We start from the raw sequence: 27,279 nt of genomic DNA, 5'->3' as shown, positions 1-27,279 counted from the left end.
GCCTTTCATAGAAAAAAGGGAGGGAAAAGAGTGGTATGTTAAGATATATGCTAGACCATTAATCATTTGTGTTTTCTTAAAGGTGATGGTCCTGGCATTAATGACAGTTGAGCTTTTTGGCATGATGGGCCTGATTGGAATCAAGTTGAGTGCTGTACCCGTGGTCATCTTGATAGCTTCTGTCGGCATAGGGGTGGAATTTACTGTTCACGTGGCCTTGGTATGTAAAAAGATGGCTTCTGTTTATGAAGCAATAATGGTAACACAGTGGGCAAAAGTGTGCAGACCTGGCTTTTTATGTTTTTGCAAGGCAATGAAGTTAAATGACTTGCCCAAGGTCACACAGCTAGGTAATTTTTAAATGTCTGAAACCAGATTTGAACTCAAGTCCTCCTGACTTCAGAGCCAGATGTTACTTCTATGCTGCCTAGCTGCCCAAAGATTTAATTTTTCAAATCATGATTCAGATATTTGCTAACAGTGGGCAAGTCATATAATCTCTTTTAGCCTTAGTTTCCTTATCTATAAAGTGGGGGTCCTAATAGCTCCTACTTTAAAGGGTTGTGAGGATCAAATGAGATAACATCCTCATGAACTTTAAAATGTTATATGAGTGCTAGTTGTCATCATCATCATTGTTATTATTGGAAGACAGCTGGGACAGTAGCTAAAATACTAGTCCAGAAAACCTGAGTTCAAGTCGGTCCTCAGATACTTCCTATCTATAAGATCCTGAGCAAGTCACTAATTCTGTCTGCCTCAATTTCTGTAAAATAGGAACAATAATATTAACTACCTCTCAGTGTTGTTGTGATGATCAAATGAAAGAATATTTGTAAAGCATTCAAACCCTAGAGTGCTAATACTATTATTAGCTGTTATTTTTATTAGATTATCAGCATTATTAATATTATTAATGGAAGCCTTTTGTCTTTGAATCTAACTCAGTCTAAAAAAGGCCAAAAAAAAAATAATACTAGAGAAAATCTTTTATGGTCAAATAGTACAAAAAGGACCTCTGCAAAACTGAATAGTAGCAAGTCCTTACTCTTGAAAAAGAAGTCAGAGATAGGAAAAGGGGAAATATATAGGAATTAGCAACAACATGAACTAAACTTTTGGCCTACATGTTAAAAAAATTTGAGATCTATTTAAATAGGCATAAAGAAGTAGTATTCTATGTTGGACACCTACCTATCTCATGCCTAGTATTTTATTGCACCACTGTAAGTACTGAACTTACTGACCTTTTTTTTTTAAGAATAGTGTATACAGTTGTGGGGGGGGGTGTTTGTTTGGTTGGGGGGTTTTTAGGTTTTTGCAAGGCAAATGGGGTTAAGTGGCTTGCCCAAGGTCACACAGCTAGGTAATTATTAAGTGTCAGAGGCCGGACTTGAACCCAGGTACTCCTGACTCCAGGGCCGGTGTTTTATCCACTGCGCCACCTAGCCGCCCCCATCTGTGTGTGTGTGTGTGTGTGTGTGTGTGTGTGTGTGTGTGTGTGTGTGTGTGTGTGTTTAAGAGTAATCAATGAACAATAATTTCTTAATGCTGTATGTCTGACTATTCTGAAAACTGGGAACATAAAAAACAAAAATGAACCATTTCTTCCCTCAAGAAGCTTAGATTCAATAGGCGAAACAACATGTCCATATAAGAGACTATACAAAATAAATCAAGAATTCAATTTAAGGGGTGGCTGGGTGGCCCAGTGGATAAAGCACCGGCCCTGGAGTCAGGAGTACCTGGGTTCAAGTCCGGCCTCTGACACTTAATAATTACCTAGCTGTGTGACCTTGGGCAAGCCACTTAACCCCATTTGCCTTGCAAAAACCTAAAAAGAGAGAGAGAGAGAGAGAGAGAGAGAGAGAGAGAGAGAGAGAGAGAGAGAGAATTCAATTTAACCAAGCATTTATTAAGACCTACTACTATGTGAAAGACACTGTCCTAGGTGCTGGAAAGGCAAGCAAGAGATAAGAGAGAATGGTAGTTTTGAGTATAGCCAAAAAAAAAGAAGAAGAAGAAGAAAAGAAATTCCTATAACTACAATGATGTAACCACATAAGATCCTATAGGCACTTGGGTAAAATCAGTGTAGTAATGATTCCTGGATAGACAAAGAACCATATTCTAGACTTTCTACCCAAGCATATACAACCTTTTTTTTTCTTCACCAATCCAGAAATTCTTTCAAGTTTGGAGATAGTCAATGGTGTGGTTTGGGGTGAATTTTTCCCATTTATTTTCATCTCTGAGAGATATTAAAATTGTTAATATACCTGAAGAAAACAAGCTCAGAGGGCATTCCATCATATAAAGGAGGAAAGTAGGCTCTAAAGAAATATTTATTGAAAGAATGAATGAGAGAGTGAGTGAATGATTAAAGAAGTAATACAGGTAGGAACTGACCTAAATTTGTGAATGGTCATAACCATATTTAAAGGTTACTGTTTGCTTTTTTTATTTATTTCTGTCAAAATAGCAGATTTCCTTTACATTTTTTATAGCTAATTATCTCCAGGTTCAGCAATTGGCATATGTACATAGCTATATCTTCCACTGATAGAGTCACTGTAAAATAACTTTTTTCTACAATTTTAGTTTTGATAATTTACCTGAAGTTTCATATTTAGCTGCCCTTCTGGATCTACAGTGATGTAAATCATAGAATGCTTTGATCTCTTGAAATTAATCATAGGGATGTGAGCCTACTTCTCATCTCCTTCTAGTCTTCCTAGGACAATCTCAGTTTTGAAGGGAGAAAGCGCTTCAAAGGAGGAGAAAGGGATATGGCTATAGGAAAAGGATAAATGAAAAGATTTGTACTTGTAAATATATTCCATCCTTCAGTATTTGCAACTTTTATGTTTCACTAGAAACCCTGTAGTTCTCCACTAGTCCTCTCATTACTTGCAGTTCATTTAATGGTGCTTTAAAAAAAAGTGCAAGTATTATTTCATTAAGTAGAACAATGTGTGAGAGGGGTTTCTCTTGGGAGAGGAGGTGTATGACAAGTTAAAAAACAAAGGGAAGGAAAAAGCTACAAATATAAACTGGGCTTATTAGCCTCCACCTTAGATAACACATAATTCTATTACCATTTTGGTGAAAACCGAAAAGAAAAAGAATGCTTGTAAGTTAAGAATCTGCCAGCCCATTATCAACCCAAAGCTAATGAAAACCTCTTTTTGAGCTGGAATTGAAAACAAAGACCTCCAAGAAAAGATTTTACAATGGAAATACTGAGATCTTAAATGAGAGTGGTACTGTTGGTTCATGCATTCAGTATATAGTATGAACATAAATAACCAAACTAGTGTTGTATAAACAAAGTAGGGAATGCCTGCAGTGTTGATACAAGATTTAATTACTTTCATTTTAAAGAGTTTCATGATTCACTGTGAGCTAGCTTTATTCAGTCACTAGTGACCCTTTTTACTGTTTATAGTTCAATTTTAAAAAATCAACAGTGCCCCCATTGTATCAAAGATATTCTTTAAATATACTTTCATGTCCTGGATGTGTTAGTTCATTTAAAGCAGCCCTGAGAGATAGTTATGGAGAAGAGTTTTCAAAGGTTTTCAAATCTTCTTCCATGAAAGACTTTAAGAAAATGTTACGCAGCCAGCAGGGTGGTGTGATTTAATAGGATCTAGTTCATAAATAAAAAAGATAAATTTGATATCCCTCAAAGATCCTTGTGCCCTAGGTAATGTTCAAAGTACAAAAGCAACATAGTTCCTACTTTCTGGTAGTTTATGTGTCAGGAAAACTAGATTAATAACATCCTCAACCAATGTATTAAAACTCAAACTGTATTCAGTTTAGAGTACCCTTAATGACAAAAAGTGTGTAAATAACTGCTTTTGGACATCTAGATATACATTTATTTGCTTAGTTGTTAAGTAGAAATTAGATGGATACCAATTTCAACAAGAATCTCTAACTTGATGACAGTTTAGGAATTAACCCAAATACAATAGCTTTCATACCTGATACATTTCAGAGAAAATAGAAAGCTTCCAGGAGAAAATGGAGTTTTGTTGGCTGTTTTCATTTATTAGTTCATGGTAAATACACTTTTTTGGTGTTTCAATTTCACCAAAAACTCCAATTGATATCAATGTGAACTATCTCCAGTTCAGGCCCTTTTGCTTTAAGCCTAGACTTAGTCTAATTAAGCTACTTTAGAGAAACTACAATAACTTAAGAGTAGGAGCCAAATCATTCTAGAGAAGCAAACTAGAGGAACTTATCCTTTGAACCTTTAGGATGATGTTGAGTAGTTTTGCTAATGTACGTGGGTTTTTTTTTCTCTTTGTTATGATTTTACAGGCCTTCCTGACTGCCATTGGAGATAAGAATCGCAGGGCTGTGCTTGCATTAGAGCACATGTTTGCCCCAGTCCTAGATGGGGCTGTGTCCACTCTGCTAGGGGTGCTAATGCTTGCAGGATCTGAGTTTGACTTCATTGTGAGGTAAGCATATGGATGCATATCAGAAGAGGGTGTAGTGATTGTGCATATGCATGCTCATTTGAACAGGCTCTTAGAAATTACAGATTTCTACAATGATGATATTATTTGCTGATTTTATCCTATTTATGGTTTATCAAAAATTCCTTTACTAGGACTGTGCTTTCTACTTTGAGAAACACTTAGAGGGAAGACTAGATTTTGGCATCACATCTTGTGGAACTCACAAGCTGTTTAGAGGGTCAGATGAAAGGAACATATATTAGTTGCTTTGGATAACCAGAAGGCACTTTATAAATGTATGTTGTCCAAATTGAATGTGCTTCAGTGTTGCTGCTGCTGTTACTTATTACAAAGTATTATCAAAAAAACCCTCAGTTTGATCCTGAGATTTACCAAGTATGACCATTAGTGGGAACAGTCAATTAGATGCATTTACATATGTGCTCCTAATAAGTAATCAGCCATAGGTAGGGCAGCATGGTGAATAGAGGATCACACTTCAGGTCAAGAAAACTTGAATTTTAGTCCTATGGAAACATCAGTCAGCAAGTATATGATAAGCACCACCTAAGTCCTAGGCACAAGTGATACAAATATAAGCAATGAGACAACTGACTTTTGGTCTATGGGCAAATCACTTAACATCTCAGTGAACCAGACAATTCCCTAATTAACCCATTAGCATAGATGGAAGAAGCTTCTACCCTGTGAGTGCTATATGGGGAGGGGTGGGAAAATCATATATGTCTAGAAGGATTAAAAATTGTAGGAAAAAGAAAGAGGTGATAGTATACCTCAGAGACTCTGATTGTCATCTGAGGGTGTTTGGAACTCCAAAAACTTACCAATACCTAAAACTTCTCTCTAAGATAGTTTTGCCTGGATCAACAATCCTGTTGAGAGTTGAGAAGCATTAACATTCAACTTGATAAAAAATTTGGAAAGCCAAGTCTTAAGACTCTTCTCAGAATTAAAAGCAAGCTGTTTCTGATAAATATAATTAATAATTAATAATTTTGAAAATAATTTGGAGGTGGAGTGAAATGGATTTTTTCTAGTCTCTGAACAACATGGGGAGTTCTGCAAAATGGCTTATGTTAGAAGTAGCACTGATTCTTTGTGGAGGCAACAGACCTAAACTAATTAATGAATAATTAGAGAATATCCTAGAATTGAGATTGTGGTAGGGCAGAATCAAATCTACCACAAAATATTCTTTTTTTTTAAATGGGCAGTGCAGACAACATTAAGCTTGAAAGGATGATCTAAATAGACATTGGGTTTTTGCTGTTGATGTCATTTTAGAGAAAAACTTAAAATTTTTCCTGCAATTTTGGCTCTATTTCTTTTTTTGAGGGCTTAGGGAAATGGTACCCCAAACCATTCAAGGAGAATTTTTTTAAATAAAAGATTGGGGCATCTCATAACCTCATGAGATTACCAGAAATGGAATCTCCATGTCCTGTGCATTTTTATTATTGGATTTAATTTTATGTGATTGCATGATTAATGGTGTGGTAATGAATTACAACATTCTTTATGATCTAGTTTGTTGACAAACTATTCAGGGATCAACTTAGCACTTTCTAATAGAAAGTTGACATGCTAAGTTAAATAGGGAGAAATTCCATGGTCTCGATTTTACTTTCATTACTTTTTTAGTTTCCAATTTTGTAGAATGTTTGTTTCTCAATTTCCTGTCTAAATAGATAGATACAAGGCAATTTTCTAACAGAATTCCTATATTATATCTTTCTCTCCAAGGAGCCTTAAAAGAGTCTCAAAAGAAATCTTAGATTAATCTTCATTCTCCTTTGGTGGGAGAAGAACATCAAGAGGTTAAATGACATTACTTCCTCTCACACAATATAGACTAGGAGCAGAATCTTGGAGGCAAGAATTCCAGATCTCTGATCCAGTGCTGGACAGCCCATTCCCTCCCAGAGATATCAGGGTTCCTGTTTCAGGAACTCAGGGGAACTCTAGTCTTCCAGAATTGGATGGATTAGTCTGATAAAGTCCTCAGTGAAGTTGAATAAATGTGCAGACATTGTATACACTAAGCAGTCAGAAATATAATCAGCCTGTTTATTCTTCTATTAGACAGATGAGATGCAAATGTTTTAATTCCTGTTGTTGATATATGTCCCAGTCTAAAGTTCTAGAAGTTTACATTAGTGGAAGACATCGATTCATTCATTTTTACTAATGTAGCTTAAACATTCCAAGTGTTTACAGTACTGAGGTATTTGTATTTTTATAGGAGCTCTTTATTTTTTTTTAATCTAATGTGGAAACCTATATAGACACGGTAAAGCTCAGAGCCTGTTCAGTTTTATGATCAGGAGAGCCATTAACAGATAGATATCTTTCCCCCTTCTCCCTGACACCCTCACCCCTTCCCCCTCCAGCCCACTTCCATCAAAACTGCCCCATTCTGAGTCCTAGAAATCATTAGTTACAAAAATGCACCCTTGAGTTTAGTCTGAACTCTCCAGCTGTGCCGAATACCAGCCCATGAGACTTTCCTTTTACTGACAGGTTTACCTTGGTATTCATGAAGAATCCCAGACCTTAGCCCTCAATGGTGGGAAAGGACAACCACTTGTGCACTTTCCTCTTCTTCCATAGTGCTTCAGCCTTTATGTTTGAATTGGCTGATGCAAAACAAGAGTATTCAGAGATGCTAAATTGTTCAACAAAAGATTAGCCTGCAATGCAGCTCTGCTATTGTGGAGTGCTCTTATTCAGTACAATGCTAGAGCTCCCCATAGAATGGGCAGCATTTTCTTTGCAGAAAGCTGGTTCCTGTGTTCTAAAAAGGTTGCAATTTGAGCTATTTGGTAAAACTGGAACTCACAGAATTCTAGGCAGAAAGTTGTGATTAATGAAGGCAAGGGAAAGCCTTACCTGATACACTAGAGATTTAATTAGAGATTCTGCTATAAGATGCAGAAGCATTTCACAGTGGATTAGCTGCTGGGAGAAGGAGGCTTCTTTTCCTCCTGGGTTAAATTGTTTAAATTCTACACCCTTCACTTCATTTGTTTGCTTCTGCTGGGTTTTCACTAATGGGGGCCCCTTTTCATTGTATTTGTGCTTTCAATCTGTTCAGCCATTCAGTTCACATTCCATATTTCTGTGTTTGTGTAACACATTCATAAATAACATTACATGCCATGAGATTTCTGCAAATTAACAAACTAATGTTTGGGTTTTTTCTTCCCTTTACCAACTAGTGTTTGGATTTGTGGAATGAAGCCCCCAAAAGCTCTTAAGGTTAAAAAAAACTTCCACTAAATCTGAGCTGTACTTTTATTTTGCTTTTCTTTTAATGGTATGGCTTCATTTCATTGAGAAAAATTTTTTTTTAATTTTTTGTTGTTGTTATTAAGGAAATTTTTCTGTATTTTTCAATGTAGATTTCTCTTTCCCCTTTTATCTTCTAGGTATTTCTTTGCAGTTCTGGCAATCTTAACAATCCTGGGTGTTCTGAATGGATTGGTATTACTTCCGGTACTTTTGTCATTCTTTGGACCCTATCCTGAGGTCAGTAATTATACTTAGCATAGTGTACGATTCATTGACTGACAATGTTATTTTTTTCCTGGTGTCACTCTTAATTTAGATACTTTATCTACATTTGTTGGTGATTTGCTTTTAAAAAAGCATTTCTGTAATTGTGACTGTTTTGTTCTTACAGGCATACAAAGGATGTCTTAAGATGTTGTGGTTTTGTTTTTAAATGTACTTACTAACAATTTAAATCTCACTGACCTGGATATGCTAATATAGTTCAAATACACTTGATTATGTCTGAATTACAGTTAAAAGTGTAAGTCATGTCTTTTAAACATATTTAAAAGCAAAGAGGCAAGTTTTTTGTACCACATAAATTTAAATAGTTTGGAATCTATCTTTATTTCTCCTCAATTTGCTTTATATTAAGGGGGGGGGAGAGAGAGAGAGAGAGAAACAGTCAGAGAGACAGTGACACAGAGAGGGAGACAGAGAGAGACAGACAGAAAGAGCCAGAAGGGGGGATGGAGGAGAGACAGAGAAGGAGAGAGAAAGGGAGGGGGTGGAGAGACAGAGAGAGAGGGGGAGGTGGGGAAGGGAAAGGTAGTAGTAGTAGTAGTAGTAGTCTAGGAGAATTAGGTTACTTGAGAACAAAAACTTTCTTTTTTGCCTTTGAGAACTTCATGTATCTAATATTACAGCACCTAGCACACAGTAGCTACTTAATAAATAAATGTATGTTCAATTAAAGTGATTTGAATCCTTATGATTCTAACAGTAGGAGATAAGTAGAAACTTGTTTTAAAGCAGAGGCCATGGGGAAGGAAGTGACACCTAAACACATTTATTTTTTTACATATAGTGATTCAAACAGACAATATTTCTTAAGTGACAATTACTATTTAATTATCATTTTATAAGCATATAGTCACTTATTGAATAACTCAGCTGAAAGGATGGTAATGTCTATTTCTTTAATCCTTTTCCTAGGTTTCTCCAGCTAATGGATTAGACCGACTACCCACTCCCTCTCCTGAGCCACCTCCCAGCATTGTCAGATTTGCAGTACCCCCACGACACACAAACAATGGATCTGATTCCTCTGACTCAGAATATAGTTCTCAGACAACAGTGTCAGGCATCAGTGAAGAGCTTTATCAATATGAGACTCAACAGAGTTCTTGTGCCCCAGCTCATCAAGTTATTGTAGAAGCCACGGAAAACCCTGTTTTTGCCAGATCCACTGTAAGTAATCCAAGATATACTAAATATTAAGTGAGAGAGAGAGAAAGATTGAATGACAGACCCTCCCCCTTCCCCCCAAAAAACTTGTTATATACATGTTTTACACATGATAGAATATTAGCATACAAAGAAAGTTGTATTCAGCAGTTACTTTCCTCTGTTGTAGGCTTTAATTCTAGGGCACAAGACAATCATCTAGAAAAATGGAAAATAAGTAATAAATTGCACATAAATACATGAATAAAAACATCAAGTATCCCTTTAGTTTATGGTATAGCTGGTGGTAATGTTGGTTAGTAGAAAGACTCCTAACCTCCAGGAAAACATAGTTGTGCAACTACATAAAACGGATAGAACACCCACCCTGGAGTCAGGAGGGTTTGAGTTCAAATTCAGACTCAGATACTTACTAGCCATGTGACCCTGGGCAAGTCACTTAACCCCAAATGCCTTAAAAAAAACAGAAGGCATAGGTTCAAGTCCTAACTCTTCTACTTGGTGTGTGACCTTAAGAGAATCAGGACAATATTCTTAACTTTTAAAAAGGGTTTTGGATTTATAATTGAAGGATGAGGGTTCAAACCCTGATTTTGCTACAAAATTCCCAGGAGGCCTTGGAAAAGTCCCTTACATCCCTGAGCTTCCCTCAGTTTCCTCATCTCTTAAAAAAAAAGGATAATAGCTATACTTCTTACTTCTCAAGGCTTTTGTTTTGTTTTGTTTTTAATGAGGAAAGTTGTTTGTAAACTGTAAAACACTTTTGTAAATGTTAGCTACAACTACTATTAATCATTCTTATTGGAGTTTACAAAGTGTTTTCACATAAATGATATCATTTTACACTCAAAGCATTGCTTGTGAAGAAGTAGGTAGAGCAAAAAAATCATTCTTCCTCTTACACAGGTAAAGAAATGAGGGTTTTGACAAGTGCAGTTATTTTCTCCAAAGTTCTAAAGCTATTTGAAGAACTAGCACTCAGACATGGGTTTTCTGACTTCAAAAGTCCATTGTTCATTCCAAAACACACTGTCATCTTCAAAGCCAAAGATTTATCTCAAATACATTTTAGCAATAAGTTCACTTTTTAAATTAAGGGTATGAGAAGTATAAAATTCAAATAAGATACACAGGGATAAATGAATGAAGTGGAGGAATTATATGTATGGAATCAGCCACAGTTAATGTATTGGTTCTGTTCACTTGCCTGCTTTATTTTTTCTTCTTTATTCTTTGTTACAAGGAATGATTTTCCTTTGTTTAAGGAAAGGGAGGTTTTTTGGGAATGAAAGGGTATATAAAAACAAAAAAAAAATCAATAAAAACATTTTAAAATAGCAAAATTAATTCCTTAGAGAGAAGGTGCTACCATGGGATTTTGCAGCTCTGCAAAATCTGCATACATAATTTAAAATGAGGCATATTGTTGTCAGTATTCTTTGCTTTTACTGTTGAAACACTTTATTTGCTTAAGACTTTTAAAGTTGATAAAGATCCTAGAGAGTAAAGAATTTCTAATACTACTAATTCTTAAGTACAGATATATGAGCTATTTTGTTCTCATCTAATGTAATTTAGGCAGAAAAAAAAAACAGAAAATATTTTAAAACTACTTTGAAGAAGGAGCAAAGGTTTCTATTCCTTCTTCCTTTATCCTTTGCTCTCCAGAGTCTTTGGAAGAAGCATAGAACTCAATTCCAATAAACTATGTCAGCCTTTGAGCTTCAGACCAATTGTAAATAGATGATTCCAGCAAGTTCCTTCAGAATGTGGGTATTATTCCCTGGGCTAGAACAGTCCAAACTTTCTCATGTAAAAAAAAAGGGAGAAACAAAGCAAATAACAAAATCATTCCTTCTCTCCTACCCTTCCCCTCCCCATACCAATGTCTATTGAGCTATAGTGGGAATCTTCCTTTTTTCCCAGCGGGGGTCTAAACTTAGGAACAAATTGAATCATATTTGAAATTGGTGATAGTTCTTTTGATGGATGTGACTTCTGTGTTACTTGAGAATATTTTATGAAAACTTGGAAACCAGGCTGCTATCAATGGATATCCTACACTGACTAGACCCAAGTATCTCTTGCCAAAAGTTCTAGAAGGTAACCAGCCACTTGAAAGGTAGAGCTCCATGTCCACTAGATTGAAAAGCATGGATATAGTTCTGATTCTTCTTTTATAATACAACTAATATGGAAATATATTTTGTTAAGTTCCTGTTAGACTAGCTGCTCAGGAAGTGTTAGATTCCTGCTGGCTAGCTTATACTTACCCAGGCAAATGTTGAAGGGCTGAGAGGCAAGGGAGACAAGGATGACAAGTTCTCCTAGTTCTCCAAATACTCCAAGATCTCCATTTATTAAACCAAATACAAGTGCTTAAGTATACTCCCCAGTCCTTGGTCCACTCCCACTCCTGTGGCACTCTACAATCAACCAGTAAATAACACTCTGGTGCTAGAGGACATCAAATGATGAAACTTTACAATACTCCCACACATAACAGTCCCTTACAATATTTAATATAACTGTATACATATACACATATAAAACCTATATCTGCTATGGGGAAGAAGGAAGGGAAGGGTGGTGGGAAAATGTGATGAATTTTGAAAATTATCTTTGCATGTAATTGGACAAAATAAAATAACATTCAAAAAAAAAAAAGAAAACGATGGATAGCACACTGTGGGAGGTAGGCAGCAGGAATATTTTCCAACCAAAGCCCTGTATTCATGAGTAGGAGCCCCACTTTCCTGCCAGTAGTATTTGAGAAAAGAGTAGTTTGGAAATGGAACAGAAATAAAATTCTCAAGCATCACAGTCTGTGAGTTCACACAAGGACATACCTCTAGCAAGAAGGTTATATATATATATATATATATATATATATATATATATATATATATATATATATATATATCCTTTGTTTTGTGTTCCTGGAAGCTTTAAGCAGGGAAAAAAAATTAAAAAAAACTGTACAAGGGTTTTGACTAAGAGCTGTCAACTACAGTCCTCTGTGTTAGCATTGCATTCATCTCCTCAGGGTTTTACCTATTTTAAAAAGGTCTTGACCTCCCTCTGCAGGTGGTTCAACCAGAACCAAGACATCATCATCCATCAAGCCCAAGACAACAGCTCCACCTGGATACTGGACCCCATCCACTTGGGCACCAGAGCCAGCAGCCACAGCGGGACTCCAGGGAAGGACTGCGACCACCCCCTTACAGACCACGAAGGAACGCTTTTGAAATTTCTACTGAAGGGCATTCCGGCCCTAGCAATAGGGACCGAATGGGCCACCGAGGAGCCCGTTTTCATAACCCTCGGAACTCAGCATTCACTGCCACAGGCACTTCTGTGCCAGGATATTGCCAACCTATCACTACTGTGACCGCTTCCGCTTCAGTGACAGTGGCCGTGCACCCTCCCTCAATGCATGGCCGGAACCCTTGGGGAGGAAGCTGCCCATCCTACGAGGGGTACCATGAAACTGACCATGGGGTATTTGAGGATCCCCATGTACCTTTTAATGTAAGATGCGAAAGGAGGAACTCTAAAATAGAAGTCATAGAGCTGCAAGATGTTGAGTGTGAAGAGAGGACAAGGGGAAACAGCTCCAAATAAGGTGTGTTGACTTGAGGATGGTTTTAATTTTTAGTTTCAGAGTTTTACACATCACTTGATGGATTTAGGTGTAAAAAGAGTTCTTTGGAATTCCTTTTTCCTGTGCTCTCACATGGACTCTGTGTACTAAAATTTTCCCTAAGCTCAGCTTTGGTTTTGCATGATCCATTGTATTCATAAAAAAGTCCAATATTATTATAAAAATTGAATGAGATAATTCGTGAAAAGCAATTTGTAAACTTTAAAGCCCTGTATAAATGACAACTTGTAACATTGTTACTCTGATTCCAGCTCCTATCATTTTTTTAGCCAGTATATCAAAATACTTCTCTTACCTCAGGATTTCTCCTTGCCTCTTCCTTTGGCACCTTGCATCATAAAATTTATTGTTGACATGGATCTCAGAGATCATCTAGGCCAACCTATTTATTTTTCAAATGAGAACACTGAGGCCTAAAGCAGAAAAATGCTTTGCCTAACCCATAGTTAGTAAAAAGCTACTAGGCATTTGAGCTGTCTTCCTGATTCCAAAGCAGATTTTATTTCCATTTAGTATATCATATTGCTCTTCTTTATAGCAGCTGAATGGATTCTGAATTGGAATTTCCCCCCCTTCAATTATTAACTTTGCAGATTCATTTTTTAAATTTATTTTATTCATTTTTTGTCCTGTTTTCTCTCCTTTTTAAAGGGTAAAACAAACTGAAGCAAAGAGGCCAAAGATGGGGAACCCCCCTCTTTCCAGAACTGCTTGAAGAGAACTACTTGGAGTTATGGAAAAGGATGTGCTGCATCAGGATGACAGTTCACTGTTACTGTAACCTATTGTATTATTTTGTGAAATATTCCTATAAATATTTAAAAGGTGTACACATATGTAATATACAAAGGAACAATGTAATTAGCATAATCTGGAGTTTCTCAGCTCCTGCTAATAGAGCAGAGATGGCCCTTTTGGTGCCCACTGCTCATTTTGTATATTGACCTCTGTGCCACAAATGAAACTTAATTTACTCTTAAATTTCAGCATTATGTTGCTGCTGCTTAAATATTGTATAATTTACTTGTATAATTCTATGCAAATATTGCTTATGTAATAGGATTATTTTGTAAAGGTATTTGTTTAAAATATTTTTAATTTGCATATCACAACCCTGTGGTAGTATGAAATGTTACTGTTAACTTTCAAACACGCTATGCGTGATAATTTTTGTTTTAATGAGCAAATATGAAGAAAAGTCTTGGTGGCTTCTCTAGAGTTAGTTGTATTCAGTTCTCTTTGTTTTTGCAATGTGTGTAAGCTATATGTATGTATGTGTGTGTTTGTTTGTGTTTTCTTAATGTACTGTAGCAGTTTTCTTTTTTCTTTTTATTTTTTAACTGTATTGTAACCCTTAGTGGGCTTTATTAACCCAACCATGCTGGAAGAGTCAGGATTTCTTCATTACTAAGCCTTGGTGGAAAATACACTAGCTTTAATAGCAGGATCCACCAGTGGCCACATCTTTAAATAGTAGAGGGGAAGCTGTGCTCTTTCAAGTCCATATTATCTCTTAAAACCAATAGCTGTCTTTTATCCCTTAGCAGCAAAGTAAATGCTATTCCACATGGATAGTGGTTGCTGAAATTGGATCATGGTGTACCTCCCAGTATACCGATAACTTCTTTTGAATCTTGAAATGGCATTAAGGAATTAAATAACATACCTGACAGTGAACCACAGCTGGGTCATGAGAATGTGCTCCAGCAACAACATGGGGAGGATTGATATCATATACCTCATGCCTTAATTGACAGGATCAGTGCCCCCCATTACAGCTAACACAAAATACCAGATTGAGGAGTGGGTTGGGAGGGTAATAGACTTGGAAACACTACTTGTAAAACCTGTCCTTCTGGGGACTGAATTCTCTCCTCTATACATATGTGTGTGTGTGTATGTGTGTGTGTATATATATATATATATATATATATATATATATATATATATGTATATATATATATATATATATGTATGTATGGAGAGAGAGAGAGAATAGTTTATCCAACTCATTTGATGAACTTCTCATTAAGAAGCCAAACAGAAATGGTGATTTTGCCTAGATATATTTAAGCTCCTACCCTTCAAGTTTTGTCTCTTGAATTCAGTGGTTTAATTGAGGCAGTTCTCTGGATTTATTTGTATCTTTTTAAAAAAAATAAATAGGAAATTTCCTAGATATGAGTGCATGATCAAGGGATTTGAAAAAAAAATCACAGCTGCTGGGCATGACAGGCAAATGGGGGGAAATCTTTTTTAATGATGGGAAACATTTTCTGCAGTACCATTTTTCCTCCCTCTACTATTTACTGTTCTTTGTGCTGTGAAGTTGTCAGAGGAGCAGGAAGCTATGTAAGGTCTAATAGAGCTTCCTGCTAAAAGGGAACATATTCAAAAACCTGCATTTGGGGCAGAGGGGGAAGGATGGTGGCAGATCTCTCCAAATCAGGCATTATTTTTCAAGAGATCTGTTCTCCCAATGGTTAGAGATTCTTCCATTTGGGTCTTTGACTCCCTCATCTCCTTATCAAGGGACCAATGATGGTCAGGGAAGCAATTCAGACTGGGCTCTGCCTTTCCTTCAACACCAGTCACTTGTTTACAGATAATTTGCATGGGATTCAAGGTCAAGGTCCTGACCCCATTCTGGCAGTACCTTAAGCTACTGGTAGGAGTACACTAAGGGTTAATCTCATAACTGCCTACTGTTTTAACCATCTTACCTAGAAAATCATAGCAAAAAAAAACAGCAAGCTCCACTTACTACTAGCACTGTAGTGACCTCAGATTTTTTTTAACTGTAACAAAACTGTATGATACTAGTTGGAAGCCACCTACAGCTGCCAAATGTGTGTTATGTGTCAGAGGCCCTGATGGCTTCCCACTGTTACTGTTATGGTGCCTATCTGTCAGCCACAGCCCTCTCTCCTTGTCCACTTCCAACCAGCCCACCTCTGCTTACTGTTTAATTTCCTGGATGGAAAAGGATGACCAGGCAAGAGTCCTGAGTTAGGTATTTTCTTTGAATTCTCACTGTTTTTGTAACCTCATTGTGTTTTCCTTGCCCCTTCTGCCCTCTGGCATGTTTGGCGTATGAGAGTTTGTGCCGTCTACTGCCTTTTGCAGAGCCTAGACCTTTTCTCCAATAGTCACATTGGCAAAGGGAGAACTCAGTGGCTGGCAATTATGTGTTTTGTTTGTTTGTTTAGATGTTAAAATTTTTTCATCTTTGGTGATATTTATATTTTTGTATCATAAGAATGTTTTCCTACAGTATTTGTCATGCCAGTTTATAACAAAAAAAATGCAGGGATTTTATTTCTATTGGAAACATAATTACAGCTATGTTTTTCCTTTTGAATGAAATTTTTATTTGTATAGAGTGCTTACTAATGTTAAATAGGACAGAGTATATAACATTTACATTAAGGACTCATTTGTAGCTTTTAGTGTAAGGAGTTAAAAGAAAAATATTCAAACTGGGTCTCATTATCTGCCTATTTTGGCAGAAGTGGGTTTGTGTCATTTCAATTACAAAGATAAAAGTATGCCATATAATTTATTTATATGAAAATTTATTTTTGTAGTGTACATAGTAGTCATCAAGTCTTTTGACAGAAGTATATTTTTAAAGAGTTTATATGTAATGAAACCATAATGTTTTGGAACTTTGCTGAGACATGAGTATGGTGCACACTTTTCATTGTAAAAGGCATTGAGGAAAAGAAAACTTTTAACAGTGTTAAGAGAGTGAGAGTGAATAAATATTCATGCAATTGTGAACTGTTTTAGTTACCATTTGTGATCTAGTGTGGTTCTCATTTTAAACCTTGAAAGTGGAAATGTACAAACTCTCTAAATATTAATGTTAAAACACTGATAGAAATTCTAACATGAATAAAAATATTATAACTTATTGGTTACGTATTTGTTCATAGAATTCTTTTTTTAAAAAAATGAGTATCTCAATAGGTAAGAAAGTCTATTGTTTTAAGCCTGATAGCAACATAATCCACAATGCTTCAACCCTTTTGTTGTTGTGGGGTCATTTCAGTTGTATCTGACTCTTCATGACCCCATTTGAGATTTTCTTGGGAAAAATACTGAAGTGTTTCACCATTTCCTTCTCCAATCCATTTGACAGGTGAGGATCTGAGGATCTGAGGTTAAAAGAATTGCCCAAGGTAGCACACTTAGTTTGTCAGATCAGATTTGAACTCATTCCTGTGGATAGAGTGATGCTGTGCCACCTAGCTGCAGATGCTGTTAAGGACTTCTTATCATTCTACTTTATGTTGTTGGGATTTTTTTAAAAGTTTTTTTATGGACTATGTTTATTAACTTTAAGAAAGTTGTTGTCTCCCCTTATCTCACATTTTGAAATTTTTTTTTTGCCCACATGACATCTAATAGAGGGTAAGAGTCAACACTTTTCCCCCACCTGAGATTATAAACCAAAGCAGTATGAGCTAGTGGATAGAGAACAGACCTTGAAGCCAAAAAGATTTGAGGTCAAGGCCAACCTCTGGCAAATATTAACTGAGATGCTAGGATATCACCTAGACTCTCGATTCTCTAGGCAATTCTCTAAGACTTAACAATTCAAAGAAAGCAAATATCTACATAAATAGAAGAATTTTCCTTACAAAGACTTTGTTCTCTGTACTGATAAATTCACTAGCCCCATCCCTAGCCTATGGTCAAACCACCAGTAGGTAAAGATGTTCCATTCTGCAACAGTCAATCAAATATAAGTGGACATACAGATACTGAATAATTATTTTAGTGATTCTCAGCTTGTTTCTAACTTTAATAGACCTATGTATGTGAACCAGTCCTAGCTTCATATTCCATTGTGACAGTTGATAGGGCAAGATTCATGATTCCCACATTATAGAGGGTTGACATGAGTCACAGAGAGATTAAGTAGACCAGTAGTAATGATATGTTGCTGGTCTGGGAATCACAGAATTTGAGCAATCTTCTGGTACAATCACACATGAAAGGTCTACATGAAGAACTCCAAGGATATGGAACACCCCCTCACCCCCACCCCCCAACCAGGCAATCTTTCCTACTTTTAGACAGCTTTAATTGTTAACAAAGAGTTTTCTGATATAAAGTCTAAATTTGACTCTTTGAAACTTTCACCAAATGTTCTTGGTCCTGCCCTTTAGAGTCAAACATAACCCAAACTTTTTTGTCCTCTTCTTCCTCAGCATGCAGGCTATCATCCCCATCTTCCTCACATCTCCATCATTTCTACATCATGCTTCCATGCCCCACCATCTCTTTTTCATGTTGCATTCCTTCATTAGAATATATAAAATTCTATTAAGACTATATAGGCGGGGGCGGCTAGGTGGCGTAGTGGATAAAGCACCTTGGAGTCAGGAGTACCTGGATTCAAATCCGGTCTCAGACACTTAATAATTATCTAGCTGTGTGGCCTTGGGCAAGCCACTTAACCCCATTTGCCTTGCAAAAAAAAAAAAAACATAAAAAAAAAAAAGACTATATAAGCTCCTTGAGGACACGAGGTGTCTTGCATGCTTGTGTAATTCTAGTGCTTGGCATAGAATATGGCACATGGTAAGTATTTAACAAATGATTTACATGGCTATTTATCATGGTCATGAACTCAGCCCTTTATCCTGGCTGCTCTCCTCTGAACACTCAAAAACTTATTGAGGTATTCTTAAACTGTAATGCACAAAATATATTTTGTGCATAATATTCCAAATGAGGTTTAATTAGGGCAGAATACAGTGAAATTATTAGCTCACTATTCCTGGAAGTCATGCTTTTAATACAGCCCAAGAAGACTTTTTTTTGCTACAGTTTCACAATGTTAATTCATATTGTGTTTACAGTCCACTAAAATCCCTAAATCTGTTTCAGAATAATTTATCTAACCATGCCTCCTCCAACCTGTATTTGTGAAATGATTTTCAATTAACCAAGTAAAAAAACTTTACATTTATCCCTATTCAACTTTATCTTACTAAATGTATAAATGAGGAAAATTCTCTGGATAGTTTACTTAGAGTTTAGCAGGGCATCTGACAAAGTATCCCCTATTATTTGTATGGAAAAGATATTGAAATGTGGATTAGACAATCCGATGGATTCAGAACTGTTTGGCTGGCAAGATTCTAAAAAGTTGTTGGTTCAAAGTCAACGTGGTAGAAAGTGTGCAGTAAAGAACCTTAAGGATTTTTGCTTGACTTTGAATTGTTTAAAATTTTTACTAATTACTTGGATAAAGATATAAATAGTCTGCTTATCAAATTGGGAGGTGACAAAGCTTGGAGGGATAACTAACACAGTAGATGACATTCAGGACGACATAGTCAGGGTTCAGAAAGACCTTATCAGTCTAGAGCTTTCCCAAAATAGGATGGAGAGAACAGTCTGACTTTCCCCCTTTCCATTACCAATTCTAGGATAGAAGGATCATTTCCACCTCAGAAACCAGTTTCTTCCTGTTAATTGGAATCAGAACCAAAGTATAATTTCCTGATGTAAATAACTCTACCGTTTAAAAGATGAAATAACTAATGGTCAAGAAGTAAACAGCCATTCTGTTTTGAGCAGGGAAAACTCTTAAATGAGGGACAATTGAAGTCTCTGTCACTCCCATAAGGTCAGTGCCAGACTTGTGTTCCATTTTCAATTTCCTTTTACCATCCAAGTGATTTGTAGAATGCTTCAATACCAAAATCACTTCTGCTTCTCTTTCTTTCAAACTTAACCCAAATATTCTCTAAATCTGTCCCAAGGCAAATGGGGTTAAGTGGCTTGCCCAAGGCCATACAGCTAAGTAATTATTAAGTGTCTGAGATCGAATTTGAACCCATGTACTCCTGACTCCAGGGCCAGTGCTTTATCCATTGCACCACCTAGCCACCCCTCATCCTGTTTCTTTTGAATGAGATATAACTATTCTGATCCATGGTCCAGTAATAGATCTTATCCTACCAAATATCAGGAATACTTATAAGATCAAATTTGCCTCTACACATTAGCACCTTGAGTTCAGACTTCTAGTTCCACTTCTTTGTCACTTAATTTGTGACATTTGTATATAGATATTTTGAGGTCATGAGTTTTGCTACTGACTTTTTTTTTTGGAATTTTATCTCCTGTGAATTTGAGGGTATCTCAGATGCTATTTTTCCCATTTCTGTGGCTATTCTCTATGGTATTTAATTAGGGAAAGATTTTATATACATATATATATATGCAGTCTCCTCCCCATCTGATCTTTTTTAGTTTAAATCCATTTGGATTAGATACAAGACAACTACAGAATACATTTTTAAACTTGTATGAACGGAGGCAGGGTGAAATGATGAGAATCAAGAGAACAACTTAGACAATAACAATAATAATATTATAAACACAAACCACTTTGAAAGATTTTAATAACTCAGATCACTGCAACGACCAACTATGATTTAAGGAGACTCATGATGAAGCATGCTACTCACCTCTTGACAGAAAGGTGATGGACTCAGAGTGCAGATGGAGACTTTTTTTGGGACATGGCCAATGGGAAAATTTGTTTGATTTGACTATGCATATTTATAACAAGGGTTTTGTTTTATCTTCTGTCTCAAGGGACAAGGGAGGAAGAGAAATTGAATTTTTATTGATTGAAAACAATAAAAATCTTACTAAAAAGTAATAAAAAATATTCTTATAAGCCTTTGTTAGTTATACAGTTCTCTATCTAGAAATCTTCCATCCCTATATTGTAAGTGGTTGGGGTCAAATGTTTTAATAAAACTTAAGAAGCTCTCTGTTATGCTTTGGAAAACAATAGATATCTCCATTTCTCTCAGTTATAAAATTGTTTCAGAATCAATTAATAAAAGCAATCTTCTCTTCTTCCTTTGACCCTTCCTGCATAATTCCTCAACCTGAAAGCTTCTATGACATTCCTTGAAGAATAATCAGTTTCTTTCTTCTCAGAGCATCCAGGCTTCTCCTTTTCTGGAAGTTTCAAAACTCATTTTAAGCTGGAATTGTACAGTTGACTTTTTCCTTCCCTTTCTCCTCTGGGTTTTACACTTCTATTCATCATGGTGACAAGGATTACCTCTCCTACACTTCAGATCTCTTCCCTAATTCTTATTTTCTCTTCCCAGTGCAGCCACATTTCATTCAATGGGTATATTCATTCTCTATTATATTTTGGAGTGTGGAGAGATCTCCTTTGAGACTATTTCCTTTCACCTTAAGAAGGGAGATCAGCCTACATAGATCAGTTAGTTAATCACCTGATCTGATTTTACTTAAGGAAGTTACTTCACCTCATTTCTCCTCCATTTCCAAATCTGTAAAAAGTTCTACATTTGAAGATTTCCCTCCAAACCTAAAATTCTGTGATTCTATTAAAAAGTAATAAAATGATTGTATCAATTCTAGATGTGCATTCAAGGACAGAGAATGAGGATTCTCTCTTTTTTTTTTTAGGGTTTTTTTTTTTGCTAGGGCAAATGGGGTTAAGTTGCTTGCCCAAGGCCACACAGCTAGGTAATTATTAAGTGTCTGAGGTCGGATTTGAACTCAGGTATTCCTGACTCCAGGGTCAGTGCTCTATCCACCGAGCCACCTAGCCACCCGGACTCTCTTTTTAGTAGCATCTTATTTGAAGAGTAGGCTTTGGAGTTCTTGACTTTGCTGAAGCAAGAAGACTTCCATCTAGTCTCAGAGCCAACACCTGTTTTCTCAACTGGGGCAGCCAGCATTCATGCAGTCAGATGCCATTTTCACCATGCAATCAAAAATAACAAGGATCTCTCCTCTCCTACTTCTACCCCTAAGGACATTCCTGGGATAAAGATAGCCAATACTAATTCTCCTTAAGATTGTAAGGAGCCTTCCAGGTCACATGAGCAATCTATATCGGCAGACCCAAGAATCTGATATAGGCATACAACAAAACCCATCCTATGCCCCAGCTCCACTCTTTTCCCAGTGCTATGGAGACTTCAGCCCCAGGTTATAACCCTGTAGCACTAGTGCTGCAAAGTTCTCAACTACCAATGACAGGGGGGAACTACATAACAACAGCATGGTGCCAATATTGAGCCAGAGAGAGTGTGACAGGACATCATATATGTTGTGTGGTTGAAGTTTAGAAGAAAGGTTTATGCAGAGCTCCATTAATCGTGAGTAAAAGAGCACAATATTTGGTTGATGCCAGTTCTGACCACCTAAAAGTCACTTGAAGAAGAGACCTAGTCTGGTGAACCATGAATTTCCTATTGTGGGAGGTTGGGCACTAGATGGCACAGTGGATAGAGCACTGACCTTGGAGTCAGGAGGTCAGGAATTCAAATCTAATCTCAGATATTTGATTCATACTAACTGTGTGACATTGGGCAAGTCACTTAACCCTAACTGCCTTGCATCCAAAGCCATCTCTAGTCATCCTGATTCATATTTGACCCCTGAATCCAAATGGCTCTGGAGGAGAAAGTGAAACTGGTGAGTTAGTACAGTACCCCCTCATTCAAATCCAATTCATGTTCTTGTCATGGCATCACCTCCCTAATGTCATGGTCTTCCTCAAAAATGAAGAAAAACATTAATACTGTGGGAGGAGGTTAAGATTCTTTAAGATCCATCCCCCCAAGGAAGTTACCATAAAAAAGGACAGAGTCAGAAAGTGAACAGAGAAAAATAAATAGAGGGGTGGGAAGAGACTGAACTACAAAAGATCTCAGAAGAAAAAAATGCAGAGACCTTGAATATAAGCAATAAATCCACAGAGAAAATTCCAACAAGAGAAGGAAATTAATTTAAGCATCTATGAATAAATACTGCAAAGAAAAATGATTCAACATTTGATGAAACAAAAGGAGTAGGTGAAAAAATATGCTATTCCTAAATGATTCAAAAGAGAAATGAGAATTATGAGGAAAAAATTTGTGTTCTATGCAGAAAAATAATGGACAGAATAAAAAAATGGAATCTGTTGGTGATTCTCACTAAAGAATCAAAAGAGAGAATTATAGATTTGAAATGCAAATATACAGAAGAGGACAATCTAGAAGAAGAAAAGCAAAAAACAATCATATTAAAAGAAAATAGACTCACTACCAAGCAAAATATAGTATGCATAGATACAACTTATAGATAGATATCTTCCAGATAAACAAGACAGGACAAAACACACACACACACACACACACACACACACACACACACACACACACACACCCCTTAACACCATAGTATAGGAAATAATAGAAATAATAGAAAATAATAATAATAGAAATAATAGAACTGCTCAGAACTTCAACTATCAGTTGAAAGAAATCATCAATTACCTCTTGAAAAAACTCAAGGTTGCAAACTCCATGATATATGATAGTTAAATCTAACAATTCAATTCAACAACAAATTTTAGGATTTTAGGGGGATTTTTAGGGTTTGAGCTTGCTTGCTTAATTTTAAGTTGGAGGGGTATATAGAAGAAATAATCAGGAGAAACATATTCAAATAGAAAGGAAAGGAAATTAGAATAGTGCAATACTGTTTTTTACTCACAAGAAAACATAGGAGGGAATAGAATGGCATGCCAAAGAAAAATGGAACTCAGAATCCATCCCAGGGGAACCAATTGTGCAAATTTGAGTTTAACCATACATAAAAAAAAAGAAAAATGCATATTCAATAATAAGTTGGCATTTGAAACATTTTTAGAAAGAAAACTAAATCTGAAAAGATAATTTGTTTCTTGAACTCAAACAATAGAAATGCAAAAGTGAATAAATGCAATAACCAAACATAACAATAGTAACAGAGTGACAGCAGAGCAACAAACAACCAAATCCTTATTTCTAATGTACACAAGGATACAAATGTAAAGGTAATAGTCCTGTGGAGGTAACAGTGAGAAGGCAAGTTTGGGACACTATGGACAGAATCTGGTGACTCTCTGCCCAGGGGTGAATCAGTGTTTTTGATGGGACTAAATAACAATATAGGAGAGTACATTAAAAGGGAGGAGCAGAAAGATACAGAGGAATGTGTAATGTGCCTTTGACAAAGTACAATTCTTTATATGATAAAAGTCTATGAAATATACGCATAGAAGGACCTTTTTCAATGTCATAAAAGCACCTATCTAAAACCAAAAGTAAGCATAATATGAAAAAGGTACACACTAGAATCTTTTCCAATAAGTGCAAGAATGAGGCAAAGAGACTGCTTTCCTCATCATTAAATGATATAGTTCTAGAATTAATAGCAAAGCATTAAGTCAAGGGAAAGAAATTAAAGTCAGAAAAAAACAGGTAAAGAGGAGATAAAACTATCTTTGTTTGCTTAAGATATGATAGTTTACTTGGAAAATCCTAGAAAATTAGCAAAAAATATTGAGATAATAGCTTGAGCAATGTTATTGCTACAATGTTGAAATGTGAAGGGGAAAAAAGATCTACATTATCAAGGGAAATGATTTTTTAAAAGTAGGTTCAAAGGGGAAATAACACTTCCAAACTACATAAGAAACTAACAGTCATCAAAATCATCTGGTATTGATTGAAAAATAGCAAGATCAATAAAACAGACTAGACAGGAGAGAATCCAAAACAATAAAATTCAATAATCCAGAGAATCAGGAGCATGGGAGTTTGAATTCCACATCAGGTATTTGACACTTAATAACTGCGTGATTTTGGCCAAGTCACTTAACCCTGACTACCTCACATCCAGGGTCATCTCCAGTTGTCATGATTCATATCTGACCACTGGACCCAGATGGTTCTGAAGGAGAAAGTGAGGCTGGTGACAGCACTCCCTCCCTCAAATCGAAATCATGTGCTTGTGTTGGCATCACCTACCTGATGTCATAGTCTTCTTTGAGAATGAAGGACAAACATCATCAATGTTTAATAAATTAGCTAGAGAGAAAATTCATTATTTGATTAAAAATTTTTAAAAAATTTTAAAAAACTGCTGGAAAAACTGCAAAGCAGTCTGGCAGAAATTAGCCTTAGACAAAAACCTTGCTCTTTATTTCATAATACACTTTAATTGGACTTGCAATCTTAATATTAAGATCATACTAAGCTGAGCCAATATAATAAAAATGACAATTCTACCTAGATTAAATTACTTATTCAGTGCCATACCAAACTAACAAAAAACCTATCTTACAGAGCTAGAACAGCAAAATTCATTTTGAGCAACAAAAGATCAAGAATATCAAGGGAATTAATGAAAAAATACAAAGGAAGGTGGCCTAGTTGTACCAGATCCAAAACTATATTATAAAGTGGTAGTCATCAAAACTGTCTGGTACTGGCTAAGAATTTAATAAGTAGATCAATGGAATAGATTAGGTACAAGAGAAACAGTAGTAAATGACTACAAGTAATCTACTGTTTGATAAAATCATAGACTAGTTTCTGAGATTGAAAACTCACTGACAAAAAGTGCTAGGAAAACTGGAAATTAGTATGGCAAAAACTAGGCATAGATCACATTTCACACCCTATACCAAAATAAAGTCAAAATGGATACAGGATTTAGACATAAAGGGTGATAACATAGACCAATTAGAAGAACAAGACACAGTCTATCTGTCAAATGCAAGGAAAGGGGAGATGTTTATGATCAAACAATAAATAGAGAACATTATAGATTGCAAAACGAATAATTTTGACTACATTAAACTAAAATGGTTTTACACAATTACCCATCCAGAGGAAGGATAACAAAACAAAACAAAAAAAAAACCCTTCAGAATCTGATGAACACTTTGTAAAACTTATCCCTTTGTATCTCTTTCCCTTAATCCTATTCCTCATATCAAAAATGAATAATCCTGGGGGATGGCTAGGTGGCACAGTGGATAAAGCACCAGCCCTGGAGTCAGGAGTACCTGAGTTCAAATCCAGCCTCAGACACTTAATAATTACCTAGCTCTGTGGCCTTGGGCAAGCCTTGCAAAAATAGGACTAATCTGTAAACATATTTATGAAAAATAAGAATGTACAGTGTTAACCTGATTCTTTGCAGCTGAGGGAAGAAAGTTGGGAGAGTGGAAGGAAATTTTGTAACTTAAAAATATACATATACTTATGGATGAATGTTAAAAAAATAAAAATAGATGAACTTCAAATATATATAAATCAAAATGTTAATACAAAAATTTTTTTAAATGTGCTAAGCAAAAAAAGGCTTTTACACAATTAAAATCAATGCAAGGGACAACTAGATGGCAGGGGCACTTAGGTGGCACAGTGGATGGAGCACTGGCCCTGGGGTCAGGAGGACCTGAGTTCAAATCCAGCCACAGACACTTAATTGCCTAGCTGTGTTGACTTTGGGCAATTCATTTAACCCTATTTCCTTAAATAAATAAAATTAAAGAAAATCAATGCAGCCATAGTTAAAAGGAAGGCAATAAACTGGGAAGCAATTTTCATAGCTAGTGTTTCTGATAAAGAACTCATTTTAAACTGGCACAATGAATAGAGCACTGGTCTTGGATTCAGGAGGACAGAAGTTTGAATCCAAGCTAAGACACTTGCCACTTACTAGCTGTGTGACCTTGGGCAAGTCACTCAATCCTGATTGCCAGTCATCCTGATTCATATCTGGCCACTGAGCCCAGATGGCTCTGAAGGAGAAAGTGAGGTTGGTGACTTAGCAGAGCACCCCCTCACTCAAATCCAATTTACATACTTGTCATGGCATCACCTCCCTGATGCTGTAGTCTTCTTTGAAAATAAAGGACAAACACTAGGGGAAAAAACTCATATAAAAATTCAAGTCATTCTCCAATTGATAAATGGTCAAAGGAAATGAACAGGCAGTTTTCAGATGAAGAACTTAAAGCTATCTATAGTAATATGGAAAAATGCTGGGGGTGGCTAGGTGGCACAGTGAATAGATCACTGGCCTTGGAGTCAGGAGTACCTGGGTTCAAATCCCACCTCAGACATTTAATTACCTAGCTGTGTGGCTTTGGGCAAGCCACTTAACCCCATTTGCCTTGCAAAAACCTAAAAAAATGCTTCAAATTATTATTGATTAGAGAAATGCAAATTGAGACAGCTCTGAGGTGCCACCTCACACCTATCAGATTGGCTAAAATGACAGAAGGGGGAAAATGATCAATGTTAGAGAGGATGTTGGAAAACTGGATCACTAATCACTTTTGGTGGAGTTGTGAACTGATCCAACCATTCTGGAGAGCGATTTGGAACTACATGCAAGGGGCAATAAAACTGTGCATACCCTTTGATCCAGCAATAACACCACTTGTCTATATCCCAAAATGATCATAAAAAGAGGGAAAAGACACTTTTCAAAAATATTTATAGCAGTTCTTTTTGTAGAAGCAAA

General features: G+C 36.2%; 1 protein-coding gene across 1 annotated transcript in view; it reads left to right on the top strand.

Moving 5' to 3' along the window:
* The window catches only part of PTCH1 (patched 1), a 77,244-nt gene extending 60,422 nt beyond the window's left edge, over nucleotides 1-16,822 (top strand). Inside the window, exons 19-24 of the mRNA XM_074205080.1 lie at nucleotides 83-220; nucleotides 4,336-4,478; nucleotides 7,928-8,027; nucleotides 8,988-9,242; nucleotides 12,327-12,867; nucleotides 13,558-16,822. Coding sequence (XP_074061181.1) covers nucleotides 83-220; nucleotides 4,336-4,478; nucleotides 7,928-8,027; nucleotides 8,988-9,242; nucleotides 12,327-12,866 — 1,176 coding nt within the window. The 3' untranslated portion in view covers nucleotide 12,867; nucleotides 13,558-16,822. The remainder of the gene's footprint in view (nucleotides 1-82; nucleotides 221-4,335; nucleotides 4,479-7,927; nucleotides 8,028-8,987; nucleotides 9,243-12,326; nucleotides 12,868-13,557) is intronic.
* Nucleotides 16,823-27,279: the final 10,457 nt, after the last annotated feature.

This window comes from Macrotis lagotis, chromosome X (assembly GCF_037893015.1).
Source record: "Macrotis lagotis isolate mMagLag1 chromosome X, bilby.v1.9.chrom.fasta, whole genome shotgun sequence".
In the NCBI taxonomy this organism is placed as follows: Eukaryota; Metazoa; Chordata; class Mammalia; order Peramelemorphia; family Peramelidae; genus Macrotis; species Macrotis lagotis.
The sequence above is the reverse complement of the archived record's forward strand: the minus strand, read 5'-3'. Positions and strand labels throughout refer to the sequence as shown.